The 24,092-nt window shown below is 43.4% G+C and overlaps 1 protein-coding gene across 1 annotated transcript in view; it reads left to right on the top strand.

Moving 5' to 3' along the window:
- The window catches only part of ARNT2 (aryl-hydrocarbon receptor nuclear translocator 2), a 72,893-nt gene extending 49,627 nt beyond the window's left edge, over window positions 1-23,266 (top strand). The window contains exons 11-18 of the mRNA XM_010134963.1: window positions 1,279-1,430; window positions 8,774-8,846; window positions 9,004-9,127; window positions 13,306-13,405; window positions 15,570-15,708; window positions 17,826-17,991; window positions 20,487-20,623; window positions 22,936-23,266. Of these exons, the coding sequence (XP_010133265.1) occupies window positions 1,279-1,430; window positions 8,774-8,846; window positions 9,004-9,127; window positions 13,306-13,405; window positions 15,570-15,708; window positions 17,826-17,991; window positions 20,487-20,623; window positions 22,936-23,034 (990 nt within the window). The 3' untranslated portion in view covers window positions 23,035-23,266. The remainder of the gene's footprint in view (window positions 1-1,278; window positions 1,431-8,773; window positions 8,847-9,003; window positions 9,128-13,305; window positions 13,406-15,569; window positions 15,709-17,825; window positions 17,992-20,486; window positions 20,624-22,935) is intronic.
- The last annotated feature ends 826 nt before the right edge of the window (window positions 23,267-24,092 follow it).

The raw sequence follows: 24,092 nt of genomic DNA, 5'->3' as shown, positions 1-24,092 counted from the left end.
CTTTCCATTTAATCCTCTGTCCAGTTGATCAATTTGAAATGCAGACCTTTGGAAAAAAATGGGATTGGAGCATTTTTCTTGATCCAGTTGCTTGTCAGCCAAGACAGAGGGTAAATACTGGGTTTCCTGCCTTTAGAGAATACAGGCTGCAGATAGCTAATAACAAAAAAATTCCAGAGGGTAAGTGTTAAGGATCCGCAATGAGATGTGGCATTTATTTGCAGTAGACCTTTTGTTTCCTTCCCCGAGGCAGCTTGGTGGAAACACAGTAAAAAATAAACACAGATAGCCCAGGTAAGTGCCAGCTGAATGACCTGAAACCATCTAAGTTTTCTCCTGACTTAAACGAAGATTGTTAGATAACATATAAAATGCGGTTACAGTGCCAGTGTGCAAGTGCTGGTTTGAGTGTACTTCTTCAGCCGGCTTTTTCTTACTTCTTACTTGATGCTGAACTATTGACTTCAACAAAACTTCCGCTACCAAAGACAGAATTTGAACTGAGTATTGCCAGACGTCTGAATTCTCAGTCATAAACAAATGCTCTGCCCAAGTAAAGAATTTGCTCTCTGTTTTCATTAATACTATTAAAATGGACAGTGGCTTATTGGTGGTGTCTCCATTCAAAGGCTGGCTCACTCTTTAATGTTTTGAAAGCCAGAAGCAAGTGTTTCTTGTTAGCTCTTTGCTGTCGTAGATGGGCTTACAATGTGGTTGGGGAAAAAAAGCAAATCAACCATGTATGGTTTCTAAAAAAAGCCATCTTTCTGGAGTATTACCCTAAATGTGGATGCTGATGGGTAATTCGGTGTATCGCATACATGAATTGTATAGCTAGGTATCCAAGCGGAAAAGCAGATAGTCAACCTCAAAATGTTTTTTCTTGTGGGCTTTTGTTTCAGCTGTAATGTTTGGTTTATGGTTTACCTATAAACATTGAAGAGATCTGGTTTCTGGCAATCTCTCGATAAGTGTTGCACTTTAAAACCTTCTTAAAGCTTCCCCGTTGGGATAACAGCACAACCTGTATCTGTGTTCTTCTAGTATGCAGGCTGGAAAATGGTATTTTATACAAGAAATTGTGAGGGTGTCATTCTGAAGGAAAAAACTGCAAGCATGAACCAGATTTTGCCTATTCTCTTCAAATTAACAATCCCTCTGCTGTGTCCGTAGCTTTCTGTAATGCAAGTTTAAACCACACCGGTAACTGTTGTTCACTCTTCCTCTGCATAGCAGGTAGCAGTCTCCTTTTATTAACCTTTCCGAATGGTTTTGCAGGTTGTGAAACTGAAAGGTCAAGTCTTGTCTGTGATGTATCGTTTTCGTACCAAAAACCGGGAATGGATGCTGATCAGAACCAGCAGCTTCACGTTTCAGAATCCGTATTCTGATGAGATTGAATACATCATCTGCACCAACACTAATGTAAAGTATGTGCCTTTCCAGATGCTTTTGCATACGTGGTTTGGAAAGAATTTAAGCGTTGCTTTTTGCTGTGAAGCCCATTCTGATTTTTTCGTAGCCTGTTTCTAGCTACGTTTGTTTCTCTATAATAGTACAGTTTGTAATGGATTTTTTCTGCATCATGAGGTCTCACAGCTTAGCTGTTTCTCTGTGCCATTACCTGTGATGCTTCCAGGGCCTGGCTGCACTGGAGGAGAAACGTCACTTTCTGTTATGTCATTAGACAAACCCATTGATCTCAGTCCAAGTTGCCTTAAATTAGCATAGAGCTTCCAGCAGCAGACCAGCTGTCCTGATGTTGGAGGAGGATTAGCCTGATTCCTAAGCCAAAGAGAAAATTGCATGTCCTTGTTGACAGTGATCGTACCGTTCTGTAGTCCTGGACACCTCCTTGAGTTGTGTCTACTCTTACAGCCTATGAAAGATAGCAAGATGACTTGCTAGTAGGCTTGAGTGGGAAGGGTTCCTGATACTCAGTTAAGATCTGTTGGAATATCCCCAAGTATGAGGTCAGGTCCAACCCCTTATCTTAAGAGGGAAATTAAGTCATCCTGTCTTTGAATTAATGTTTTCAAAAATCTGTCATTGGACCTCTTAGGAGGAGGTCACCGTAAGAATCTAGTGGAGGTTCATCACTGCGTAGCTGAGCACAGAAGCTTCTGGAGCCTCTTGAGTTCTGAGCCAGTACTTCAGGAGCTCATCTGGCCTTGATAAAGCTATTGCTTTATAGTTCGGGGTTTTTTTAATAAATATTTCTTCTGTCCAATATAAACTTAATCTATTTCTTAAACAAAATCTGCTTCTGGTCTGACTGAAGCTGTTTTGCCACTTTTTAAGCTCGGAAGAAATCCCTGCTTTTCCGATCCCAACCTGTTAGCTGTATAATGGAAGCGCTGAACATGCAGCCTACCAGTGGAGATGCGTGCTGAGAGCTCCACTTGCAAAACCAAACCCCTGGGGCTTTGCCATTTGAGCTTAGAAAGCTAGTAAGTGTCTCTGGGCGTTCCTTGGTTTGCTCCTTTGGACATGACACAGACCTGGACTAGCAGGACTCCGCTTTCGCTCACTTGAAATCCAGCACCGCAATGGTTTTGCTTGGTTTTTTCTGCATACCCAAAAAGTTGGACTGAAACACCTGAATAATTATGCCTGTGAAAACAAGCACATGCATCTTGAAATCAGACAGTTGAATATTTCACTGTCTGCACTGTGCATCCAAACAGCTATTTCCACATTTCTGCTGTCTTGTATTTCCTTTCCAAATCAGGCCTGCAAAATAAAAGCGACTTCTGAAATCTGTCCCAGGCCAGCTTAATCGTGCTTTGTTCCCAAGAGTTCACAGATCAAAAAGCGGGGCTTTAGACTTAGGTTGTGTTGACTCTGGGAATGCTGTTTCCCGGGCTTCCACTGCACTGTTCCGCTTGGCGCTTACTGTGCGGCGCGGGACTGTGCCAGCTTCTGGCTCTCGTTCTATCTCTCTTGCTAGGTTTGAATAACGACCCAGAAGTGTTGGCCTAATATGGAAGTTGCCTGCTGCTCTTTGCCAGAGTTGTTCCCTCTTTCCTGTCACGTAGAAAATGTTCTAATCATACGGCAAGATACAACCCATTATACATCTGCTTTTGGACAGTAGAAAGAATGCATTATTCCAGCTGATTTCCACTTTTCTCCCTGTTCTCTCCCAGTTCTCAGGCAGATTTCCAAAGAGGACTGCTCTAGTGTACTGCTGTTCCTGCCTGTTTCTGGGGGGGGTTTTGCACATTTGTCAACACGGGTCATGGTGCGATTTCTCATTTCCTAGATGCCTTGCAGAGTCGTACGTTGTGGTAACTGTTGATTTCCGCCTCCTCATTCAGCTCCTGCTGGGCCTAGATGTTTGGCACCAACCCCAGGCTATGTGGCCATCTCCACGTGTTGGTGGAAGTGTCAGGTGCTCTGGGTCCGGCAAAGGGTTTCACATGGAGACCAAGCAGGAGTGGCTTCCACTGTGCAGTTCTAGATGTTCAGCACAGAGACAAATTTTTATTTGTGTGTCACTGTGATAATCTAGCCAGCTCCAGAAAATAGAGGTCTGAGGCAGCTGACAATGTCACAATGAATTTTTAAGACAATGTAGCCAAAAGTTCTGGGTTTAAATCAGTTTTTAACTTATTTAGGATAGTTTAAAGCCACAGTATGTATGTCTGTGTGGCTGTCTGCCTGTTAACAAGATAGCTCTCATTTTGCCTTGGTCAGTGTTTTCCCAAAAGACTGTAGATGGCAGTGGTGGTTCCAGCTGTGGAGGACTTAGTTGATTTTTTTTGTTTGTTTGTTTTGTTTTGTTGGCTTGGTTTGTTTGCTTTGGGTTTTGTTTAGGTTTTTTGGTTTTGGGGTTTTTTTTTCAGTTTTTCAGGGTTGTGTTTTTTGGTTTTGGGTTGGTTTTTTTTAAGATACTCCTTTAGAGCTTCAAATAGTCGACTTTCCAAACTTGCTTTTGGTGCAGAAGGATAAGGAAACATTAGGTTCAAATGTTCACTTAGTTCCTTGCAAAAAAAAAGAAAAGAAAACTTCTCTCAGTTTCACTTGGATGTAGTCATCCAAGAGAAACTTCCTGGAGAAACGAAGCATTTAACGTTTAGCATTTGTGCTGGGTTCAGCTGAAGAGTTCCCTGTTTGACCACGTCTTCCTGTGTAGTTGGGACTGTTTGATTTCCAAAAAGAAATAATTATTGTGATCAACGTTTATTTAACATACACATGGAGCAGCGTTTGAATAAAATAATCTGTCCTGGCGATAGCCAAAACTGTATAAAAGGCTTTGTATGCATAGAAGAAATATTTTTCTGACCTTTATGGAGATTTTGATGTTTCATTTTTGAAAGCCCTGAAGTTCTAGGTTGCACGGCATGCATTTCTGAATTCTGCAGCTGTCCTGAGTCTCAAGGGTTCTGTCTTGGAGTGAGCTGGCACAAGTCGCTGCTGGAGGCAGCCTGTCAGATTAATCAGCCCGTGCTTGTGGAAGAGATGCTTTCTGTTTTGGATTCTCATGGGCTGAAATATTGAAGACATCAACTATTCTGATAAAATTCTCGTCTGTGGCAGTGGTGCTAGAGACTTTCTTTCCCATGATCCTGGTGCCATCCATCTGTGGGCTATCTGATCCCTCCAGGCCAGTGTAAGACAGACCTTTTCACAGGGTGGCTTTGTAACTGTAGGTTAAAAGAGGGAGATTTTGAGTGTTTCTGGAAGAGGAGTTTACAATGGCAGCCCCAAGACTTGTATTACTGCCTTTGTCCAAACCAGGCAGGAGTCCAATGTGCCTGTATTACATACAATAGCTTGGTAGGGATACAGGAGTGTTCTTTCTCTTCAACACAGAGACTGTTAATTTTAAAGTTCAAATTCTTTGCTCTTACGCCTGGAAAAGGAACAGGTGACTTCAGTGGTAATAGAGAGAGATTATTACTGCTGAAATTCTCTCCAGTCTCCTAGGAACTTCCACAGAATCTTCTCTTTTCCTTCAAATACATTTACCAAGGTAACTTCGAATTAACTACTGAAACCTTCAGATTTGCCGAACCATTCCTTGTTCAAGCCAAGGGCTTTCCCGGTGTCATACTGAACCTGCGGGTGAGCCAGCAGTTCAGAAGTACAGGCAGTCCTCTGTTGACCCAGGCAATACCTTACGTGCTCCGTTGGGTATCCAGTAGAGCCAGGAAATTGCTCTTTCATTTATTCCTTGAAGCTGTGAAACCGAAATTGAAACCAAGTGTAGTTTGGGGTTTGGTTTCAAAGCCAGAAGGGAGGGGTTTTGCCCAAACTGGTAATGAGCTCTTGTTCTGTATCATCTTTACAAAAACTGTCTACCAATTGGGTGACTGAAGGGACCTGCAGGTATTGACCGTTCACTCTAAAGGACTGGTTAGGAGGCAAGGTCTGAAGCAACCACGACGGCAGCGCTCAATTCTCCCTGCTCAGCTGGTCTCTGAATTGCTGCAGTTTCTTTCAGGTTTGAACTATTATACAGTAGCAGCAAACACCAGCAGAAGATGCTCACCTAATTAAGCGCAGCATAGCTTGCACAGGGTTCAGTGAAGGTACACTTAAGTATTTGGGTTTTATAGGAAATGGATTTGGGAGGTTGTTCCCAACGTTCGGAGCTGTCAACAGAATGCGGTATTTATATTGTACTGCAGCTTGATGAGTGTTAGAGATGAAAGATAGAGAAGGGCGAAGGAGCACCAAGTTAGAAGTGCCTACAAAACAAATAACTAGTAAGTACGCTGTTTTGTTTGGCTCGTTCGTGTGTATATGGCTGAATCAAGAAAACATGCTTTACACGGAACAGAAGAGACCTAATGTGCTGTTTATTGACACACGCACCAAGTTGTTGGTAATAAAAACAAATTAAACAGTGTAATTAGCTTTCACGTTAACAACAGGATTTAATGGGTGTTTATTGTCCACAGGGTGGTATTTAGAAAAACTTGCCCATAGATTTGCCGTGATTAAATTACCTCCTATAGCTCTGTTGGAAAATATGCATTTTATGCTTGCGGAGAAGGAATTTATTTGCATTCCAGAGGTAATTTTTAGGAATTTTCTGTTGGCAAAAATAATGTGGAAAATCCATGGCGCTCTAATGACCTGGAGGAGTGACTTTTTTTTCATGCAACTCACAGCACAAAAGTGACTCCGCGTGTTATGTGCTCTTACACCGTAAGGTTAGCAGAAGGTTTTTGGCCATCTACTCTGATCTTCTGTTTGCTGCAGATCACAAATTTTTATCCAGTTTGCCGTGGAGCCTAGTAACTGGTGTCTGAGCAATGTGTCTTCTGGAAAAGTACCGAGGGTTGGAAAAATCTCTTTCTTACTTCAGTCGCATGTTAGGGTAGTCCCTGACGTTTGCATCGGTTTGTGCCTGATATGTCATTTGACTTTGTTTTCCAGTTTGTGTCTCAGTCCCTTGACATTTGAATCTATCTAGTTCAAAATATAAAGGAAGATTTGGATAAAAATCTAAAATTCAACCCTGTGGCCAAATATATATCCTAATTTTCCAGAGTTTCAAATCCGTGATCTTGCTGTTTTACACAATCTCATCTATTACCACCTGTCACATGTAGTGCCTTGCTGGGTGGAAAACCCACTTGGTGTCCAATTCCTGTCCATTAGGTGATTTTTTTTCTTCAAAGAGAGGCCAGAAGCTGTGACCACTTTCCCAGGATCTTTTGCAAGTATCAAACTTAGTTTCTTGCCAGTCCGACTCTAATCTGATCCTAGTCGTTGAGCTTTAGCCTCATTTGGGAGTGTTTATCTCTTCTTTGCGAACTCGGCAAAGAGCCTGACAGGGATAGTATGCTACCTGCGCATCCTCAGGCCAGAAGCAATCCTGCTAGTTGTGACCAAGCAGCAGGAAGCAGCTGTTCGTGAACAGTGCCCGGCATTTAGATAGCTTTTACAGACGCTGAGGTTTTTTGTCATTACACAGGCAATCTTCCTTGAGATGCTGCAATGCCAGCAAGCTCCCGGCTTCACCCTAGAGACTGGTGCGGGGCCCTTCGTGATGTTGGCCCGCAGCAGAACAGGGGATCGGCCACCTTCATGATGCTGCCTCAGACAAGGGCCTCGGCAGAGCCTTTTCTTTCGACAGGGAACTCTCAGGTTGTGGTGCTGGCCTGCCAGCTGCAAGCTGCTGTTCACATGAAGTCGTGAAGTGAAGGCGATGCTGTGGTCATGCTGTTCAGGGCTGTTGGTTGATCAGGCTACAGCCCAGGTGCAGCTCAAACCCAGCGCTGTGCTGCCAAGATCATGGGGCTCTTGTGCTCTGCCATCCCAGCTCGGCGTTAGGACAAAGCTGGGTTTCTCTGTCTGCAAACAATCACACAAACGTGTGCTCAGACAAGTGAGGTTCCTAACGACCCAACGTGAGGATGGTACGAGTCCAAACAAGAAACCATCAGTTCACATTTTAATGGGAAAATTCTGGTCTTAATGCATCAGCAGCACTTTTGCCTTCCATTTCAGAAGGATCAGGTTTTACTTCTGCTAAACTGTACTTCACTGCACACTGCCTTTTGTGTAGAATTTGTTTTGTTACAGTAACTTCAACATTTCCAACAGCAACAATTAATATAATTGTCTCTGAATTTTTTTTTTTTTTAATCAGGAGCTTTGAATTTGTGTGCTCTCAGAATTAAAAAAAAGCTGGTGAAGAACTGGATTCAGATCACTGTGCTGGACATACTACAGCTATATAAATGATCTGTACAGTTTTATAAATAGGCCGTGTTTGCGCGTGTAGAATGTACCTGTCTTACCACCACTTCCCTGCTGTCCCTGCAGGTCACCTGCCAGTTAATTCTCCTGACTTGCAGTGATTTTATCTGTTGATCCTGGCTAGCTGTCATAGTTCAGTAACAGCTCCTGACACCAAACACAAATCAAGTGCATTTCAAGGATCTGCAGTTTTCAGCACTAAAGCTCTTCATTCTGGCGTATAGCCCCTAATGTTTATTAGCTCTGGCATTTTCTTTTGAAGTATTCTTCTATTGCTGCAGCACATTTAATTTTTCCTAAATTCATGTAATTGGATTAAAGCTATTACTTCCAGTGATTTTTATCTCATTTAAACAACGCATATTGTTTGTTCAGTTCTGACTAGCATGAAAAGAAGACGTGTGTTTTCTGTAGCATTTGTCATCACTAATTGATTTTATGTAATGTCTTGATTTTATGTAGTCACACAAGCAATTTATTTCTGGACATTCGCAGCCTTAAAAGCTTTTAAAAATTGAATAAAATCTGGACTTGGATCCTGAGGAGAGTAGAAGCAGAGCATTGCTAAATAGGCATTTATATCCAAAGAAGGATGTATAGGCAGTTCTTTCTAGTTCAACAGGTTGCTTGAGACAGAGCTTTGATGACTCTTCCTCACTGACCAGCATAATTCTGTTACTGGAGGCTTCCTGTCTACTTACAGCAGGACCAGTGAAGGGCTCTGGCATATGCATCGTTAACATGAGGAAGACATTCTTGGTGTCTTAGTAGAGAATCCTTAAATCCTTTCTAAGGAGGTTGTATTCCCCCTTCCATTACTTACCCATCTACGTTTCTGTGCTATTCAGAAAAACTCTTTGCGTGCCCTGTTACGTTCCTGTGGTGCAAGCTTTCAGTGAGAAAGCTTTAAAAACACATGAATCTGACAGGAAGGGGTTTACTGAATCATCTGAGAGGTGTTCCACTCAAGAGTATGAAATAGGAGACCATGGCTGTTCCTTTTTATATCTTAGTTGGTTTTTGTAACAAAGTCATTTTGTCTCCTTTGCAGACAACTTCAGCAGCAGCAAGCAGAACTTGAAGTACATCAGAGAGATGGGCTGTCATCCTATGACTTATCTCAGGTGAAATTTCTCAAGTTTTTATTTTCTTGCCTCTGATCTTCTAAAATGTAACTCCGTTGCAGATTTCAGCAAAATTAAAAAGACATTGTGACTGTCCCTGAATTCCTTTTCATCAAATATGCTAGAGGGAATTACCTTCTTCTGTGCATTTCAACAGGTGCCTGTTCCAAGTATACAAGCTAATGTTCATGAGGGTGGAAAGTCTGTGGAAAAGCCTGATGCCATCTTCTCCCAAGAGAGAGATCCTAGATTTGCTGAGATGTTTGCTGGAATAACTACTTGTAAGTGAATGTTTCTGATGTTTAATATTTAATGCTGTGTTAAGCTTGGTTACATGACACGGAGCACAGCTTCAGGAGAGTAGAAGAGAAACTACAATGGGGCAGAGAAATTTCCAAGCAACATCAGTCTTCAGGACATATCCTAGAATTTGCTTTTAGTTGATATTTCTCCTAAAGATGAGTAAATTCAAGGAGGGAAGGATGGCTTTCATGTCACCAGAGCTACCTATTTTTGATTCTCTTTTCGTTTCACAGGGGCACCTTAAGCAGTGTTCACAAATGCTAAACATACTGAGCAGAACTTGGCCTTTCAAAGTATCTATAAATTCAAGGAGGGAAGGATGGCTTTCATGTCACCAGAGCTACCTATTTTTGATTCTCTTTTCGTTTCACAGGGGCACCTTAAGCAGTGTTCACAAATGCTAAACATACTGAGCAGAACTTGGCCTTTCAAAGTATCTATTTTTTTTTCTTAAACAGCAGATGTGAGTTCATCTCTCTTAATTAAACATGAATTAAGAAAATCACCATGTAGTTGTAAGATAGGCCTACAGTTTTTAATCAAATCACCAGCTTTTGCATTGATATTTCAGAGGCACATGCTGCCTTGCAGTGCAATAATACACTGGTTTTCTGGTCAGTTGAGGCATCTCCAGTCACGTTACTTGTCGGTGAGTCTTTAGTCTTTATCCCCCAAATTTTGAACCTGTTGGCAAGTTCTTAGAAGAGTGATAGAAGTCTCAGAAATAGTGTGTTGTTTTATGTTTCATGAAAATTACTGGGGGGACAGAGTCCTTGCTGAGGGGCCCTCACTAAAGGATTTCCCATCCCTGGTCTAAGAGGCACCACCCAGCTTGTCAGTCAGACAGACATAGCTGACTCAAACTAGCCCCAGCCTACACTGCCTGTTGCCCTGACAGACAGAAGTCGTTGAGAAGACTGGCAGCTGAAGGGGTCATCCGAAACATATCTGTAGGAAACCAGGCTCATTAATTCCACTGCTCGTGGAAGAACTTGTTAATTGTTTATTGTTCTTAACTGTCCTCACTGAAAAAGAGGAGTTTTTACATTTGTTTTAAATAAATCAATGCACAAGTGTCACGCAGTGCATGAAGGAAACAACCCACAGGGTTTGACTCCAGGGGTGTTGGGAGATGACCTCACTGCGTTGGTTTCTTATGTCTGGCGTGGCCTTTTTAAATGGAGAAGGCATTGTAACTGCAGTATAGACTCGATGTTCTGTCCTCCTGTTGCTAGGACTTCTCTGTTATTCCTGTTCACCCTCGTCTGTCTGCTCTAACAGTGAAGTCAACAGCTGAGGCCATAAAAGGGGTCCATTAAAAGGTAGCAAGACTCCAACCCTAAACACCAGAATATGTTTTTCCAAGCAAGAACATCTCGCTTTTAGGCTGCTTTATTGGCTCTTTATCGACTGTTTGTGGGGAGGGGTTAGGGTTAAGGGTCTAGCAAGCTGTGAGGTAGCTGGGAGGTTATGTTCTTGGAAATGCCATTTCTCTTTTCATTCTTATCAATTTACAGGCTATGCTTTTTTTGGGATGTTCACCCGTCTGAATTTCTCCTGGGAGCTGTGATCAAGGTCTTCTCTGAATGTTAAAAAGAGATGGTTCACAGTTAGAGATGAGATACACTGTCCAAACTCAATATTGACAAACCCGCATGCTGCCTGCAGGACACTTGCATCATGTTTATACCCGATCTCATTCTCTGCTGTGTTCCGTAAAAATACAGGTTTGACATCGGGAGCTTGCTGCCATAATTGCACGTGGTGGCTGCACATCATAATAAAAAAAAAAAAGTAGGGAGAGAAAGCCTACCTTCACCACTTTGTACAAGTGCCTTGGAGCACAGGATGCTGCAGTTCTTACAGAGATCTTTCTACAGGCAGGAACAGTGGTCCTGCTGGGAGAAGGGGCTGTCGTTGACGAGTACAGCGATGGGGTTTAGAGAGAAGCGAGATTAGGGATGCAGGTACAACACCAAAACAAAACAGGTTTTCAGTGCTGTACCAAAGGTGAGAGCAGAGTAGTAGTGTGTAAAATCCTGAGTGAGAATACAGCTGGAAGAGATGTGAGCCAGATTCAGAGGCTACGGAGCGTTCAGTGTAACTCAGGAAATCCTGAGATTTTAAAGCTGATTTAGCTGTTCGCAATTAGTTTGGCCGTTCCCTTTGTCTTGGCCTCATCCTGTGGCACGCACCCTGGTAGCTGCCATGGCAACTCTGTTCCGTGTGAGGCATTCCAGTTCATTTAGGGTACTCTCTATTTCGCTGGCAAGCTGTTCGCAAACATCTAAAGGACCCACAGGATTCTGTCTGAGTCTTCCAACCCTGAGAGTTTGGTACCCATGTAAAGGGTGCCTTTGGAAAATGGGACATCTCATGTAAGAGTGACATTACTGCAAAAAAAGCCAAAATCATCTGTCTTTCTTCTCAGAGACATCCCAATCCATTCTCAATTCTTCCTGCTATGCAACCTTCTCTAGACCTTGTCCCCATTTCTCCTTCTTTTTTTAACAAGGCAGTGTAGGTTTGCAGCCCAGTCTTGGTGTCTGTGGTGGGCGATATGTAGCCAGTAAAGAATTTCTTAAATTTCTCCACTACAGAGGAAAAGCAGTGACAGCTTGCATCGCTGGCATATGCACTCCTTCTGTGAGGCTCCTGTGAGGTAACTTGAGGGGACTGTTTCTTTGCTTAGATAAGATTCTTGTTATGGATGTAATGTAAGAAGAACTTGGGTAACAGAGAAGAGCTGGTGCGTGTCAGAGGCCTTTGGTGAGCCACACACACAGGGTCTATAGACAACTGAAAAATACTTCTATGACTAGTGAGTTGAGTGAGCCTTTTGTCCAGGAGAGCATCCTCTGACATGAGTGGGAATCTGAAGAGCAAAGAGGAAAAAGAGAAGGCAGATTTGATTTCTGGGCCTGTCAGAGGTGTGTAGCAACAGATGATTGCAAAGCCAGCAGCAAATCGTGCAGAGTTTTGCACTTGGAGGCAGTATGGGAAGCTGGGGAAGCTGAATAAATGGTGGTAGAGCTGACCTTTAAATTATTTTAAGAAAAGTAGTGGTAGTGAGGTTTACCTGGGCTTTGGAATAATCCAGTGCCAGAAAATTAAATTAAGGGACCAAATGGCACCCAATCTCATTTAATTCAATTAGAGATTGATCTCCAGTTGCCACATTAAGAGTAGACTATAAAAGTTAATGGCATCTCCACGTGTGCGTTATTGACTGTGCTAATCTCTCTTGCACCCCGCTGGGATGCTTGCATCCTATTTCATGGCTCCCTTAAGCCCCATATAGGACAGCAAAGTCCATAAGAGCCCAGTGGTTTGCCTTGCCACAGCTGAGGTGTGCAAGCCTTGCAGACACTGAGAAGCAAAGTGCTTCCAGCCCCCTGTGAGATTGAAACGTGGGTAGGGGCTGCGGGGTCACCCAGGTTTGCAGGTGGGCACCCCGAGATCTGCAGGCATGCCATCAGGCTGCCTGGGGGAGTCGCATACTCCTCTAGCCATCCTGGAGGGAAGCAGAGTTCCCCAGCTACTCCCTCAGTGCAAAGAGGCTGTAGTAACAGCAACAGCGCTCAGAGGGCTGATACTGGAGCCAAAAATGTACCTTCGCCTGTGGCCATCACCGGGTAGGCCACAGAGGTGTGTGTCCATCAGAATTCCTTCAGGCCAGGCTTCTCTCATGTGACATTCCTCTGTTCCGCTGCACAGACTCTCCCATCTTCCTTCCAGAAAATGTTTGTTCCCCTTTGCAGTCTGCAGCTGGGACTCATGCACCCATCACTCCTTGCCTCGGCCAGAGCCACTTTCTGTTTTCCGTTCCCTCTCCTGTCTGCGTGGTCGGGAGCAGCTTCCAGTGGGCACAGAGAAGGTCTGGGCTGCGTGGCTGGAGAGCACATGCCACTGTTATGTTCCCTGCAAACAATAGCATTAATGAGGTACATCCTGGGAAGTGGGTATGAAGTAGACACAAACCAGCTGTGCCTCTGGTTTCATACTGAATTGTCGTATAGCCCTTTTGTGTCCTTCGTAATGTGTTCCACAGGGCTGCTTCATAAAGCTCCAAGAAGGAAGGAAAAATCCTGCATTGCAATTCTCATTACTCATACTCTAAACTTTTCTCTTTCTGTGATTTGTTTTTCTTCTGTAGCAGATAAAAAAATGATGGCCTCAGCATCCACAGCAGGAAACCAGCAGCTTTACTCGCAGGGAAGTCCCTTTCAGCCAGGACATTCGGGAAAGACTTTCAGGTACTGTAGTCCAGATCCTGAGTGTATCAGCTTCTTTCCGACAGCGGCAGACTGTTCCCCTTCAATACAGTGGCTACAAAACCAACCTGAGATGCAAGGGCTTTCCTTACGTGAATGAATTTTGCTTGTGTACACTTCGCTCCTATGTGATGTCTCAGCAGTTAGGATAGGCTTACGGTCTGAGATGATTTGGGTATTTCTGTTAAAAATAGTGGCTGGTAAGTAGATGCTTGTGGCTGTGATGATGTAATTGGAAAAAAGCTAAGAAGCAGCACAAATCATGAAGGGAAATAAACCTGAGAGGTGATGGAGCAGGCTCAGATATCTGAGGAACATTCAATGAAGCTAGGAAGGTGCAGAGATTTGTTTTGCACGTAGAGCTATCAGTATTTCTGCAGACTGCCTTGAAGGGCACCAGTGTGGACACCTTATTAAAGGGAACGGAGGGATGCTTCATCTGTCGTCCCTGGTGAGTGCTGGGACACGGACATGAGCAGTTTTCTAAGGCAGCTTCCAAATACACTTAAGGTGGTGGTCTGGCATTTTTCTGAGGCATTTTTGAGTAATTCCAAGTGCGTGTCGTTGCCTGCCAGCTGGCAGTACAGATTTGGCTAACCTGACGTTTAAGAGTTTGCCTTCCTTCCCAGTCGTTTTTTGAGAGTGTGGTAATAGTGGTTACATTTATCTTAGTGCCTTTCATATCACTGTTCTGTCATAGTGGAGTTTCACTCTCCTTTTTTAGATGAACCAAGGTTTGAAAGTGAAAGAACAGCCATTCAGAGGCTGTCAGATCCAGGAATTAGAAGCCATCTGCAGGCGATAACTTTATGTAAAACAATGTGTTCTTAAAGTTATAATTGCTAATAATATCAGTGGGGAGAAATAAAATCCCTGTGCATGTGTTTAGTCAAATTAAAACCAAGCATGGCTTGAGGACTGTGTGACAGTGAGTTAAAATGTCTTTTAATTGGATATTGGATATTACTGGATGGCTGACTTGCCATCTTGGGATTTGGCCTGTGTTTTGTTCGTTTCCTTTGTTAATTCCCAATGTTCAAATGTTCAATGCTTCTGCCAGATTTAGGTGGAGTTCCTGGTCCACATTTCCTTCTTTGGAGACTGTGTGGTAGTGAAAAATTAAAAAAGAAAAAAGTGAAAAGAAAAAAGAAAACAAACTCTACAAAGAATTTCTAAACACACACTTTGCTTTTAGGCAGCTTAAATCAGAGAGAATAACAACTCCCATATTCAAATGCCTGCCACGTTTTGCTTATGACTCTGGGAGGGATTTTGTCAGTCTTGTCAGAGGATTCAGAGTCCCGCATCCTCTCTGCTCAGCCGTGTTTACTTCTTTTCCCAATCTGCGCTCTTCTTTCTCTGTAAACTGATTGTGAAAGTACGCAGTAGGGCAGGGATTGGGGAAGAGAGCACGCTGTGCCTGTTGATGCACAAAAGCATTTTTATATGTTGTGTCTTCTTTATATATTTGTGTATGACATATATAAATATATGAGTGTATAAAGTGTAAAATAATATAAGTGTAAAATAGTTAATGCACAAAGCCACATTCGCAGTGTGTGGTTATATAGATTCAGCTGTTCAAGACTTCCATGAGAATAAAATGGTAAAGTGGAGCACTCCTTCAGAAAAATTTCCTTCTAATCAGGAATTTCTGGGAAGTTTATTTTAATATATAGCACACACTTCTTCATTTTCCAGGCAGGAATCAAATAAAGAAGTACTCTACAGTGTCATCTTTTTGTGCATCTTCATTTAGGGTGGCGTTTAAGCAAATGCTTAAATACTGTTCACTTTAAGCACGAATTTAAAAATTAAGTTCCTGCTTGAATGCTCTCTTTAATGCATTAAATACTGCACTGGTGTGGAGCTCAGTGTTTTGCATAGTGTGTTAGGCTAATTTTATTCTTGCGAGGCCCTTTAAAGAGATAATAGAAGTCTAACTGAAAATAATTTTGCCCTCTGTGCCTATTTGAACTGAAATTTGAGAATGCTAGCATGTCTCCTAGTTTCGTTTTAAATCATTTTTTATTAAGACAGATTGAACAGTTAGTTTTAATGTGATTATTAAGATTTCCCTATCCAGAATGCTATTTGTGCATCGAGAATATATCCTACAAACAAGGCGCTGTTTCTGTTCCTGTAGTTCATCTGTGGTACACGTGCCTGGTGTGAACGACATCCAGTCTTCCTCATCGACAGGCCAGAATCTGACACAGATGTCTCGCCAGCTAAATCAGAGTCAGGTTGCCTGGACAGGAAATCGCCCACCGTTTCCAGGACAGGTATTGATTAAAGGTGTTTTATTTTCAAGGTCATTAAAGATTTGCAATCTCTGTGCTTTCTACAAGAGAATTAGTAATCCCCATTTAGAACGTGATTAAATATACTTTGTCGTTATCATTTGTGGTTAGAGAGAAACTGGTTTCCCCACTTCCGTGCTGTTCCTGGGCGGGTTACAACAGCTTGAGACGGCTGCCCTGTGTGTAACGGCATTTAGGTTGTGCTAGTGATCCTGATAGTGGCAGTCACCACACTGACGTAAATCCCAGTGGAAGGTCTCAGCCCTGCACTTACTTTCATGTGTGCACGGAATGAAATAAGAGGACTGTTATGCTTTAGTATTAAGCATAATTAGTATTAAATCTGTCTTGGACCAAGACCTTGCACCCAGCAATGTTACGCACTGTCAACAGAGAGATCAGAAGAGGGCATGTACAAATCCCGGCATGAACTCAGCGCAGAGGCTGCTTAGCGCCTGGCCCCTCCGTTAGCACTGCGCAGGGCAGCTCACGCTTTTTCCTGTGCTGGAGGAGTCAGCACATCCCTCTGTGAGAGAGATGCCCTGCACTTGACAACGTTAGCCCAGAAATTACCTCTCGTTCTCTGTAACAATTTTTAAAAAATGGTTTCAAATTCTGTTGAAGAATATGAAATAATCATGTTTGATCTGTCATTAATGCTGCTCCTAATCACTCTTGACTCTCCATTGTTCAGTAGGCTAGAGTGGCACGTTGGGGCCGACACTAAGTAATTTTTCAGTAACTGAATTATTTCCACAGTAATGACAGATTCTTCCCAGCCCTCAGTGTGCCATGGTTACTCTGTCACGCCTATTTAGTCCGTCGTGACACTGATTTCTCTTTTTTTTGAATGATACAGAGTATGTTAAAATTGATTAAAAAAAAAATTACTCATCCCTCTAGCTGTCCAATTCTGTCCAAGTCAACAAAGTCTGTATGTGAGTGTGGGGAAATTGGAATTCATTCATCCGTCGTCAATAAAGTAAAATAGAGCTAAGCCTTCCAGAAGTGACACGTCATGCTCTCACCACCATTGTGGAAACCTTTAGAAATGCATGATTTCTTAGCTTGGAACTGAGCTGAAGACTTAATAGCATCCTCATCATGTTATACGCCTGTTGGGATCCGTTTTCCTCCCCCAGCTCCGCTTCATTTGTCCAAGAGAATAGCTTCACTTAGTGCCTTGATTGCCAGTAACAGTGCACATCGTTAGAAGTATCCAGAGATGTAATCACCTTTAATTTCTGTTTGTGGAACTGGTTAGGCAGTGTGTTTTTCTTGGAACTGTTGGATTTGTTCACGATGCAGGAAACAGTTTATAAGCAGGTTCTATCTGTAGCGTTATATGCTGCTGCGGGGCAGGACTTTGGATGAGACACTTTGCCTTCTTTGGTCTCAGTGTACATGTTGTACATGTCCCAAAGCAGTCTGCAGTGTTTAAATGTTTATGTAACATTCTTGGAGACCTTCTGACAAAGCCATTAGGTAGGTGAAGATGACAGCAAGTTGGTTTTTAATACCCTTGAATTAAGTCAGCTGCCCAGTTAAAGCAAAGTTGGACTATTTCTTCCCTCCTCCCACGGCTGGTGATGCACCCTCCCTCCTAAGACTTTCACAAAGCTGAACTTCTTACGCAGTGAGGGAAAGCAGCTCGTTAGCTTTGAAACTTTGACCATTTCCCCCCAAACTCTGGTCACTTGAGAACTGCGTATGTTCTGCAAGACACTCAGATGACTGTGATTTTACTGTGCCACTGCAAAATCAAAACACCTGGCAAATAAATTCTTTATACCTTTATGTTCAGTTGGAGATTAATCCTCTTAATAGAGGTGTAGGAAATCATGTTTTTCCAAATAGCGCTGATATGGAGTACGCGCGGGTTAATCAGCAGGAGAGCTGTAAATGTTGGTTTATAGTCCGTTGTGTTCCCTATGCAGCAGTAAGTTGCCTTTGACAGAAATGAAATGTGGCTGAGACAGGAATAATGTGCCTGTTTGCATCTGCAGAGTCTATTTAGTCTTTACATTGTTAAAAAGTGAGTCTGCTGTGCTTTTCCTCAACAATAAAACTCATTCCTTCTTTTACTCTTTATTCCTCAGCAAATTCCATCTCAGTCTGGCAAGGCTCAGTCATCTCCCTTTGGGATTGGAACAAGTCACACCTACCCAGCCGATCCATCGTCGTACAGCCCCCTTTCCAGCCCAGCCACCTCTTCTCCAAGTGGGAATGCCTACTCTAGCTTAGCAAACCGAAGTGCAGGGTTTGGTAAGTTTTAAATGACGTAACCCAGAACCACATAAAAATTTAATTCTCCAGCATTAACTTGCTTAAAAATCCTCTGGCCTGTTCTTTTGGTGGGTCGATGGGGTGGTGAAAGGGTTTTGATTTCTCCTCTTGAGCACAGGGACAGAGATGACCTCTTCCCTCCATGATGCATCTCCTCCACGTTCAACACACTTCAGAATATTGTGGTATTTTATGATATGAGAGAAGTTTTGGGGTTTTTTTTCAGTAAATGGTGGCATAAAAGATTCAAAAGTTGCTTGCATCACTAGTACACATCCTCCCAAATTGTGGTCGGCATGTTTGAGTTCTTTTTACTTCTCAGGAGAACACTTGCGTGACACAAATTTACATTCTTTCCAATTTTCAACTTCCCTGACTGCATGGCAGTGTCCTCTGGCCCAGAGATGGCTTGCTGGAGTTGGGGTGGAAACAGGATTTTTTTATATACCCTTTCTGCTACTAACCTAATCAGAGCAGGTGCCATGTTCTGGAATGGTTTTCTTTTCCTATTACCTGCAGATTTAGTGGCTTTCAGACTGTGACCCAGCAGGTGACCTCTTGATGAGGTTTCTGCACTCCACCGGCAGAATAATGTTCACGAATACTAAAGTGATGAAGCACGTGGCTGGCTGATAATAACGTGCGATTCTAAAGCGCGCAGGTAGCAGTGTGCCAGGCGTGCTGTGTTTCTCTTGTCCCCTCAGAACAGAATTGGTCAGGTCCTTTGCAGGGTGGCCTCCCTGAGAGCAGACCTGTGCTGCGTTGCCTAGAAAAGCTGCATCGCAACAGAGCTCTTCCCACAGAGCTTATTCCTGCCTCCGTGTCCAGCAGGCTTTGTGCGTTTGTTTATGAGACAGCCTTGCATTTCAGGCCTAAGCTACTTGGCAAGAATCCTTTCACCTAATGAAAAACACTTCCTGACCTACATCAGTTTGGATACTATTAATAATACAGCCTTCAGAGACGAGCGCCTTGAACCTCTGGCTGGCAGTAACTATTTGCTGAAAAGGCGCATCATTTGCCTCACCGAGTTAATTTCAGTATATTGTTCTGAGAAAAAACAAACTAAACCAAAACCAAAACTCGGAGCTTTCTTTAGATGGTAACTTAGATTAATTTTGTTCTGGCCCATAAAATGGCTGCAGGGTTTCTGAGTCAGCTGAATTACTGGTTGTGGTAATGTCAGTAAGGGAAGAGCTGTAATCAGATGTGATAGGAATACGTCGCTGAAGCCTGTTTACTTTCCTGTAAAAGGTTCACTTTGTTTTGCACGGTTTAGCCTCTTGCCAAAGGAGTGGATTGAGCACGTGTTTCTGCATTTTCTGAAGCCATGACTATAAGCAGTGACTGATTTGACACAGTCGAGTCTGGTTGTCAGACATAACACACATGTGGAAGTTTGGCACAGGATGTTTGGCACCCTTGATAGAGGGCACTGATAACTGGGGAGAACCAGATCTACCCAGCTTGGTGCTCTGCAGTGAGGGCAAGATAGGCAAAATAGCAGGAGTCGTTTTAGAGAAGGAGAAAAAAAGAAACGGGAGAAAATGTTTGGAGGAAGAGCATAAGCCTGGTGGCAAACTTTCTAAAATGCGAATCCTTAGAAGGAGGCATCATAAATAATTGAAGGAAAATTATTCAAAAATTTTACACAGTTGGGGCCAGTCTGAAGAAATACAGAGACAAATGAGTCCAGCTGAAGTGTGACCTGTGGCTATACTCATGAAAAGTGTACGTGTAACAGATGACCAAATTAATGTGTGTGGCAGCAGGTTTTTTTTCTCGTAGAAGAAATCCATCTCCCTGAAATCATCATTTTAAGTGTATTTACCATAAAACCTGTGTTACTCTGTGAAATTTAAATGGCCTCAGACTTTTAAGAAACCATCACAGGATAATAGTTTGCTATAAGCTGCATGTTAAGCAATTTTGCTGTAATATCAGAGGACAAGGTAGTCCAGCAGACAACACTCTGCATTTAATACAGCAAGGCTGTGGTCTGTCGATCTTGCTGGTTTTAGATCTGCTTTCGTGCTGCTTAGAGGAATAGGTAACTGTGCACCCACTGCTCTGCAAGAATTAGGCTTTTAAAGAGAAAGAGCATTCCGATGAAGGGAGTTTGGGTTTTAAATAGAATGGCAAATAGTCCCTATTCATGACTCAAAAGTGAATGGAGGAACTCTTGAAAATTGCCTTCCAGTGCCTAGTGTCTGGTGGTGCAGTGTGTTTGGCTGGAAGCGGTTCCCTGCAGCGTCTGTACAGCCGCAGCTGTGAGCTTTGCTCTGGGCTTGGCCCTCACCCTGCAGTCAGGGCTGGAACTCCTTCGGCTTGCACCCCGCAGGGGCAGGGTGTCACTCAGGGTCTTTTTTCTAAGACTCGTTTGCAAATATGAGCATTGCTGGATGACGCCTCAAAGCAGGCAGGGGCTTTGAAGGAGCTGCTCTCTGACTTCTGTCCTTTCTCCCTCCGGCCAGCTGAAGGTGGCCAGAGCAGCAGCCAGTTCCAGGGGAGACCTTCCGAAGTCTGGTCCCAGTGGCAGAGCCAGCATCACAACCAGCAAAGCGGTGACCAGCATTCGCACCCACAGCCCAGTCAGACCGAGGTCTTCCAGGTGAGGAGAGTTCAGCGGAGGTTTGCACGGCCCTTAGCTGGCATTAGCTACAACTGAGATGGTTTTGCTTTCTGCTAAAGAGCAACATCTTTGCCAATTTAAAGTGCTGTTTTCCCTTCTCTTTGCACCCTGTACTTAGGGCTTTTGTGTTTTGTAGGAAAGTCACAAAATAGTCCCAAATAGAGTGTCTTTCTTCTCCTGGTGCTGCCTCTGAGCTCCAAGTCAAATCCAATTAGACACCAGTATAATTCTCTTCGATAAGTCAAGCAGGAAAGGAGTGTGACACTGCAGAGGAGATAGTGGCCAATATTTTTTTAAGGTTAAACCCGGTCAGATATCAGATACCTGCTAAATAATCCTCGTCAATTATCTAATTTTATAATACTAAGTTTCATTTTGGGCCTCCACTAGAGTGGAGTGGGACTTGATCTGTTAAGTAATAAGATCTCTGTTCTTGTATAACTTGTTTTTAAATTAGATCAAAAGATGGTTTGCAGCAAAACAGTGCAGATGAACGCAGAAAAGACAGTTCAAGCCCCAAGCAAGGTTTAGAAGTGGGGAACCTCATTACCTCATAGGAAGTAAATTCACCTGCAAGAGAGGGCTCGTGCTCAGTTGCTCGCAGCAATGCTGCAGAAGAGGCGTTAGCCTGAAAATATTCCTGTGTGAACGAGCCGTTGCTTTACACAGAAACGAGTAACTTCACTATACCTGTCTGCATGCTCTTAGCCCATGGCCCAGGCGAGATTAATCGGTTGCATCTCTCTCTGTAAGCAAAGTTAATGACTTTGCGTATACTGTAGCCCAAAAGCAAATTCAGGGTAATGCTGGTGGAGCCGATGGCACTGTGGTTTGATGGCCCACAGAGACAGAGGGCTCCGAGCAGCATCTTGCTTGTGTCTCAGGCAAGTGTTGTGCCACAGCAAATATCTTATGAAATTATTGGGAAGGAGGGCCAAGGGAGAACCGGGGAGCTCACCTGCAGAGCTCTTGAAGGTGACCATGCATTTAGAGGGAATTAGGATAATGGCTGGATGTGATGAGAAACTTGGATGAGCTCAGGTCAAAGGCCTCCAAGAAGTTGATTGGACTGTTGTGCCTGAAGCCAGCCCTGGGTTAGCTGGACATAAGGAGAGAGACAGACTGGAGAAGGGAGGGAACTACCCTGCCAGGCCTGTACCTGAGGAGAACTTGCCTCAAAGGCTCCAGCAGCAGAAATGCATTCAAAGAGATGGAAATTGAAACAGATGGGGGCAGCTACAACTTCCCCTTGGCTGGGGAGGAATGTGGGAAAACTTAAACTAAGTGCAAGTTTTGGTCAGAAAATGAAGGCTGACCCTGGCAGCTGAGAAAGTGCCAGTTGTGTTCACAGCCTCTTTCACCACCATCGGCAGGGTGGTGTCTGTCAGACAGAGACCTCAGATGGATTTTAATCTGTCTTTGTTTTGGGGTAACTTCTTTGGAGGCAGCAGCTCTCAGTAGTTATTCCTTCACAGAGCAGATCCTGTGAGCTCTCCTATGTGCTCTTTAGGTTTTGGTTTATTGTAAGGAGAATGAGCCATTCCTGGCGAAACTTGGCTTTGCAGTAAGAGCTTATTATTGTAAGGACTGACAGGAAGAGCCAAGTGTACTCTCCAGCTTTCTCAACAAGGGATATCTTTTCCCTGTGGCTTCAACCTCCGGCTGAGAGGAAAGGTTGAGCGTTTCTTGAAATCTCCTGCCTCATGAGGCACTTCACGTGGCTCAAGACATGTGGGAGCAATTACCATGAAATCCCATTTCTCCTGAGATGTTCCTGCTATTTCCTCTGCCTTTGTCTGCGCGTGAAGGCTGCTTGGGCATCGTGTTAGCTGGGGTGAATGTCCAGTCTTTAGTGTTCCTCAGAGGACGAAAAGCAGTGAAATGGTCACTTACCGAGGTGAGACCCTCCCCAAACCCATGCTCCTTTCTGCAGGGTGTGAGGTGTGCAGTACTTCCCATGCAGAGAAACCAGAGAGTTTGCTGCTGTCCACGAGTAGCTGCCCATTCCAAGGGGAGCTGTTTCAGCCTGGGAGGAGTGTGGGGCTTACTCAGAGGAGCAATCCAAAACTTCTGCCCTGCTAAAGTTCCACCTCCTGTTCAGAAACACTCCAGCAAAACAGAAGTAGCACATAAACCTTAGCCCAGCCCCCTGCACAGGTCTGGTTTTCACCGTGTTTATCTAACCTTTGGCCTTTTCTGGTTTTACGCCGAAAAGATGAACAGGAAACAGTTGGTGTCTGGATAACATCCTAGCAAGTGACACTTCGCTTTGATTTTTCCTTATCGTGCAGGACATGCTGCCAATGCCGGGGGATCCGACGCAGGGTACTGGCAATTACAACATCGAAGATTTTGCTGACCTGGGCATGTTTCCACCGTTTTCTGAGTAGCTTGTGAAGCAGAAGTGCAAGTTCTCCTCCAAGGCCATCTCAGTGTAATTTTGGCTCTGCTTTTTCTGTGTTGCATTTCTATAGAAGCTACTAAACCAGAAGACACATTTCTCATGTTTCAGATAGTGGTGTAGGGCTTGCTCTCTCCTCCTTGGGGTGTGTCACTGCCGATAGAGGAGCTCCAGCACTTGTTAGTGTTCATTGACAGCTCCATTTCTGTCTCTTTTTTTTATTATTATTATTTTTATTGTCATCTACCTCAGAGATGAAAAACTTCACTTGATTTAAAAAAAAAATCTCTGAGTCTTAAATATTTGAATGTGAATGATACCTAATATTTCCTTTGAATGGTAATTTTTAAATAGATAATGAAGTAACAAAGACTAACAGAGGAAAGGTAAGGTAGTGTCTTGTTACAGTGCCTACCGCTCTATTTCGATGCCTTGCTTTAAGCTTAAGTTTCTGGAAGCAGACACAATATGGTTTTCTTTGATTCTTGTAGGCTTTGGGTCACTTTAAATGGGAGATTAAGCAACATAGTGTAGGCCTCTCTTACCAGAAGATTCCGCTCCGCCTTTTCTAACTTAAACTTGAACGTGTGTACATTTTGGTACTTTATGTATATCTTGTGCTGTATGAAGTGATTTCCTGTACTGGGTTCTTTCGCCTTTATAAAGGGGCCGTTCTGGAGGGGACTGAAGAAGCTGACGGTATATGTGGAGGATTTAGATACCGTGGGAGTCTCCATCACTTCACAGAGGTGTTTTTTTAATTCAGGTGGTTCTCTGTTCAGAACAAACATGTACTTACATAAGCTATTAGTCTGGTTTTGCACTGAAATGAGGCCTATAACTCTATACATTTCTCACTGGCTGCTTTAATTTATATCGTTCTTGCTTTCCCAGAAATATTGCCTCGTAAAAAATGACTGTAAACACATCAAGATTGCATTTTCTCTGTTTGCTGCATTTCCTTTCTGTGAAGTAATTTTTATACTGTGAAACCTCACATTTTAACAGTGCAAGGCGGTGGCCTGTTACTAGGAGATCATTCAAGCT

Source organism: Buceros rhinoceros, unplaced genomic scaffold, assembly GCF_000710305.1.
Source record: "Buceros rhinoceros silvestris isolate BGI_N320 unplaced genomic scaffold, ASM71030v1 scaffold7284, whole genome shotgun sequence".
Taxonomy (NCBI): domain Eukaryota; kingdom Metazoa; phylum Chordata; class Aves; order Bucerotiformes; family Bucerotidae; genus Buceros; species Buceros rhinoceros.
The sequence above is the reverse complement of the archived record's forward strand: the minus strand, read 5'-3'. Positions and strand labels throughout refer to the sequence as shown.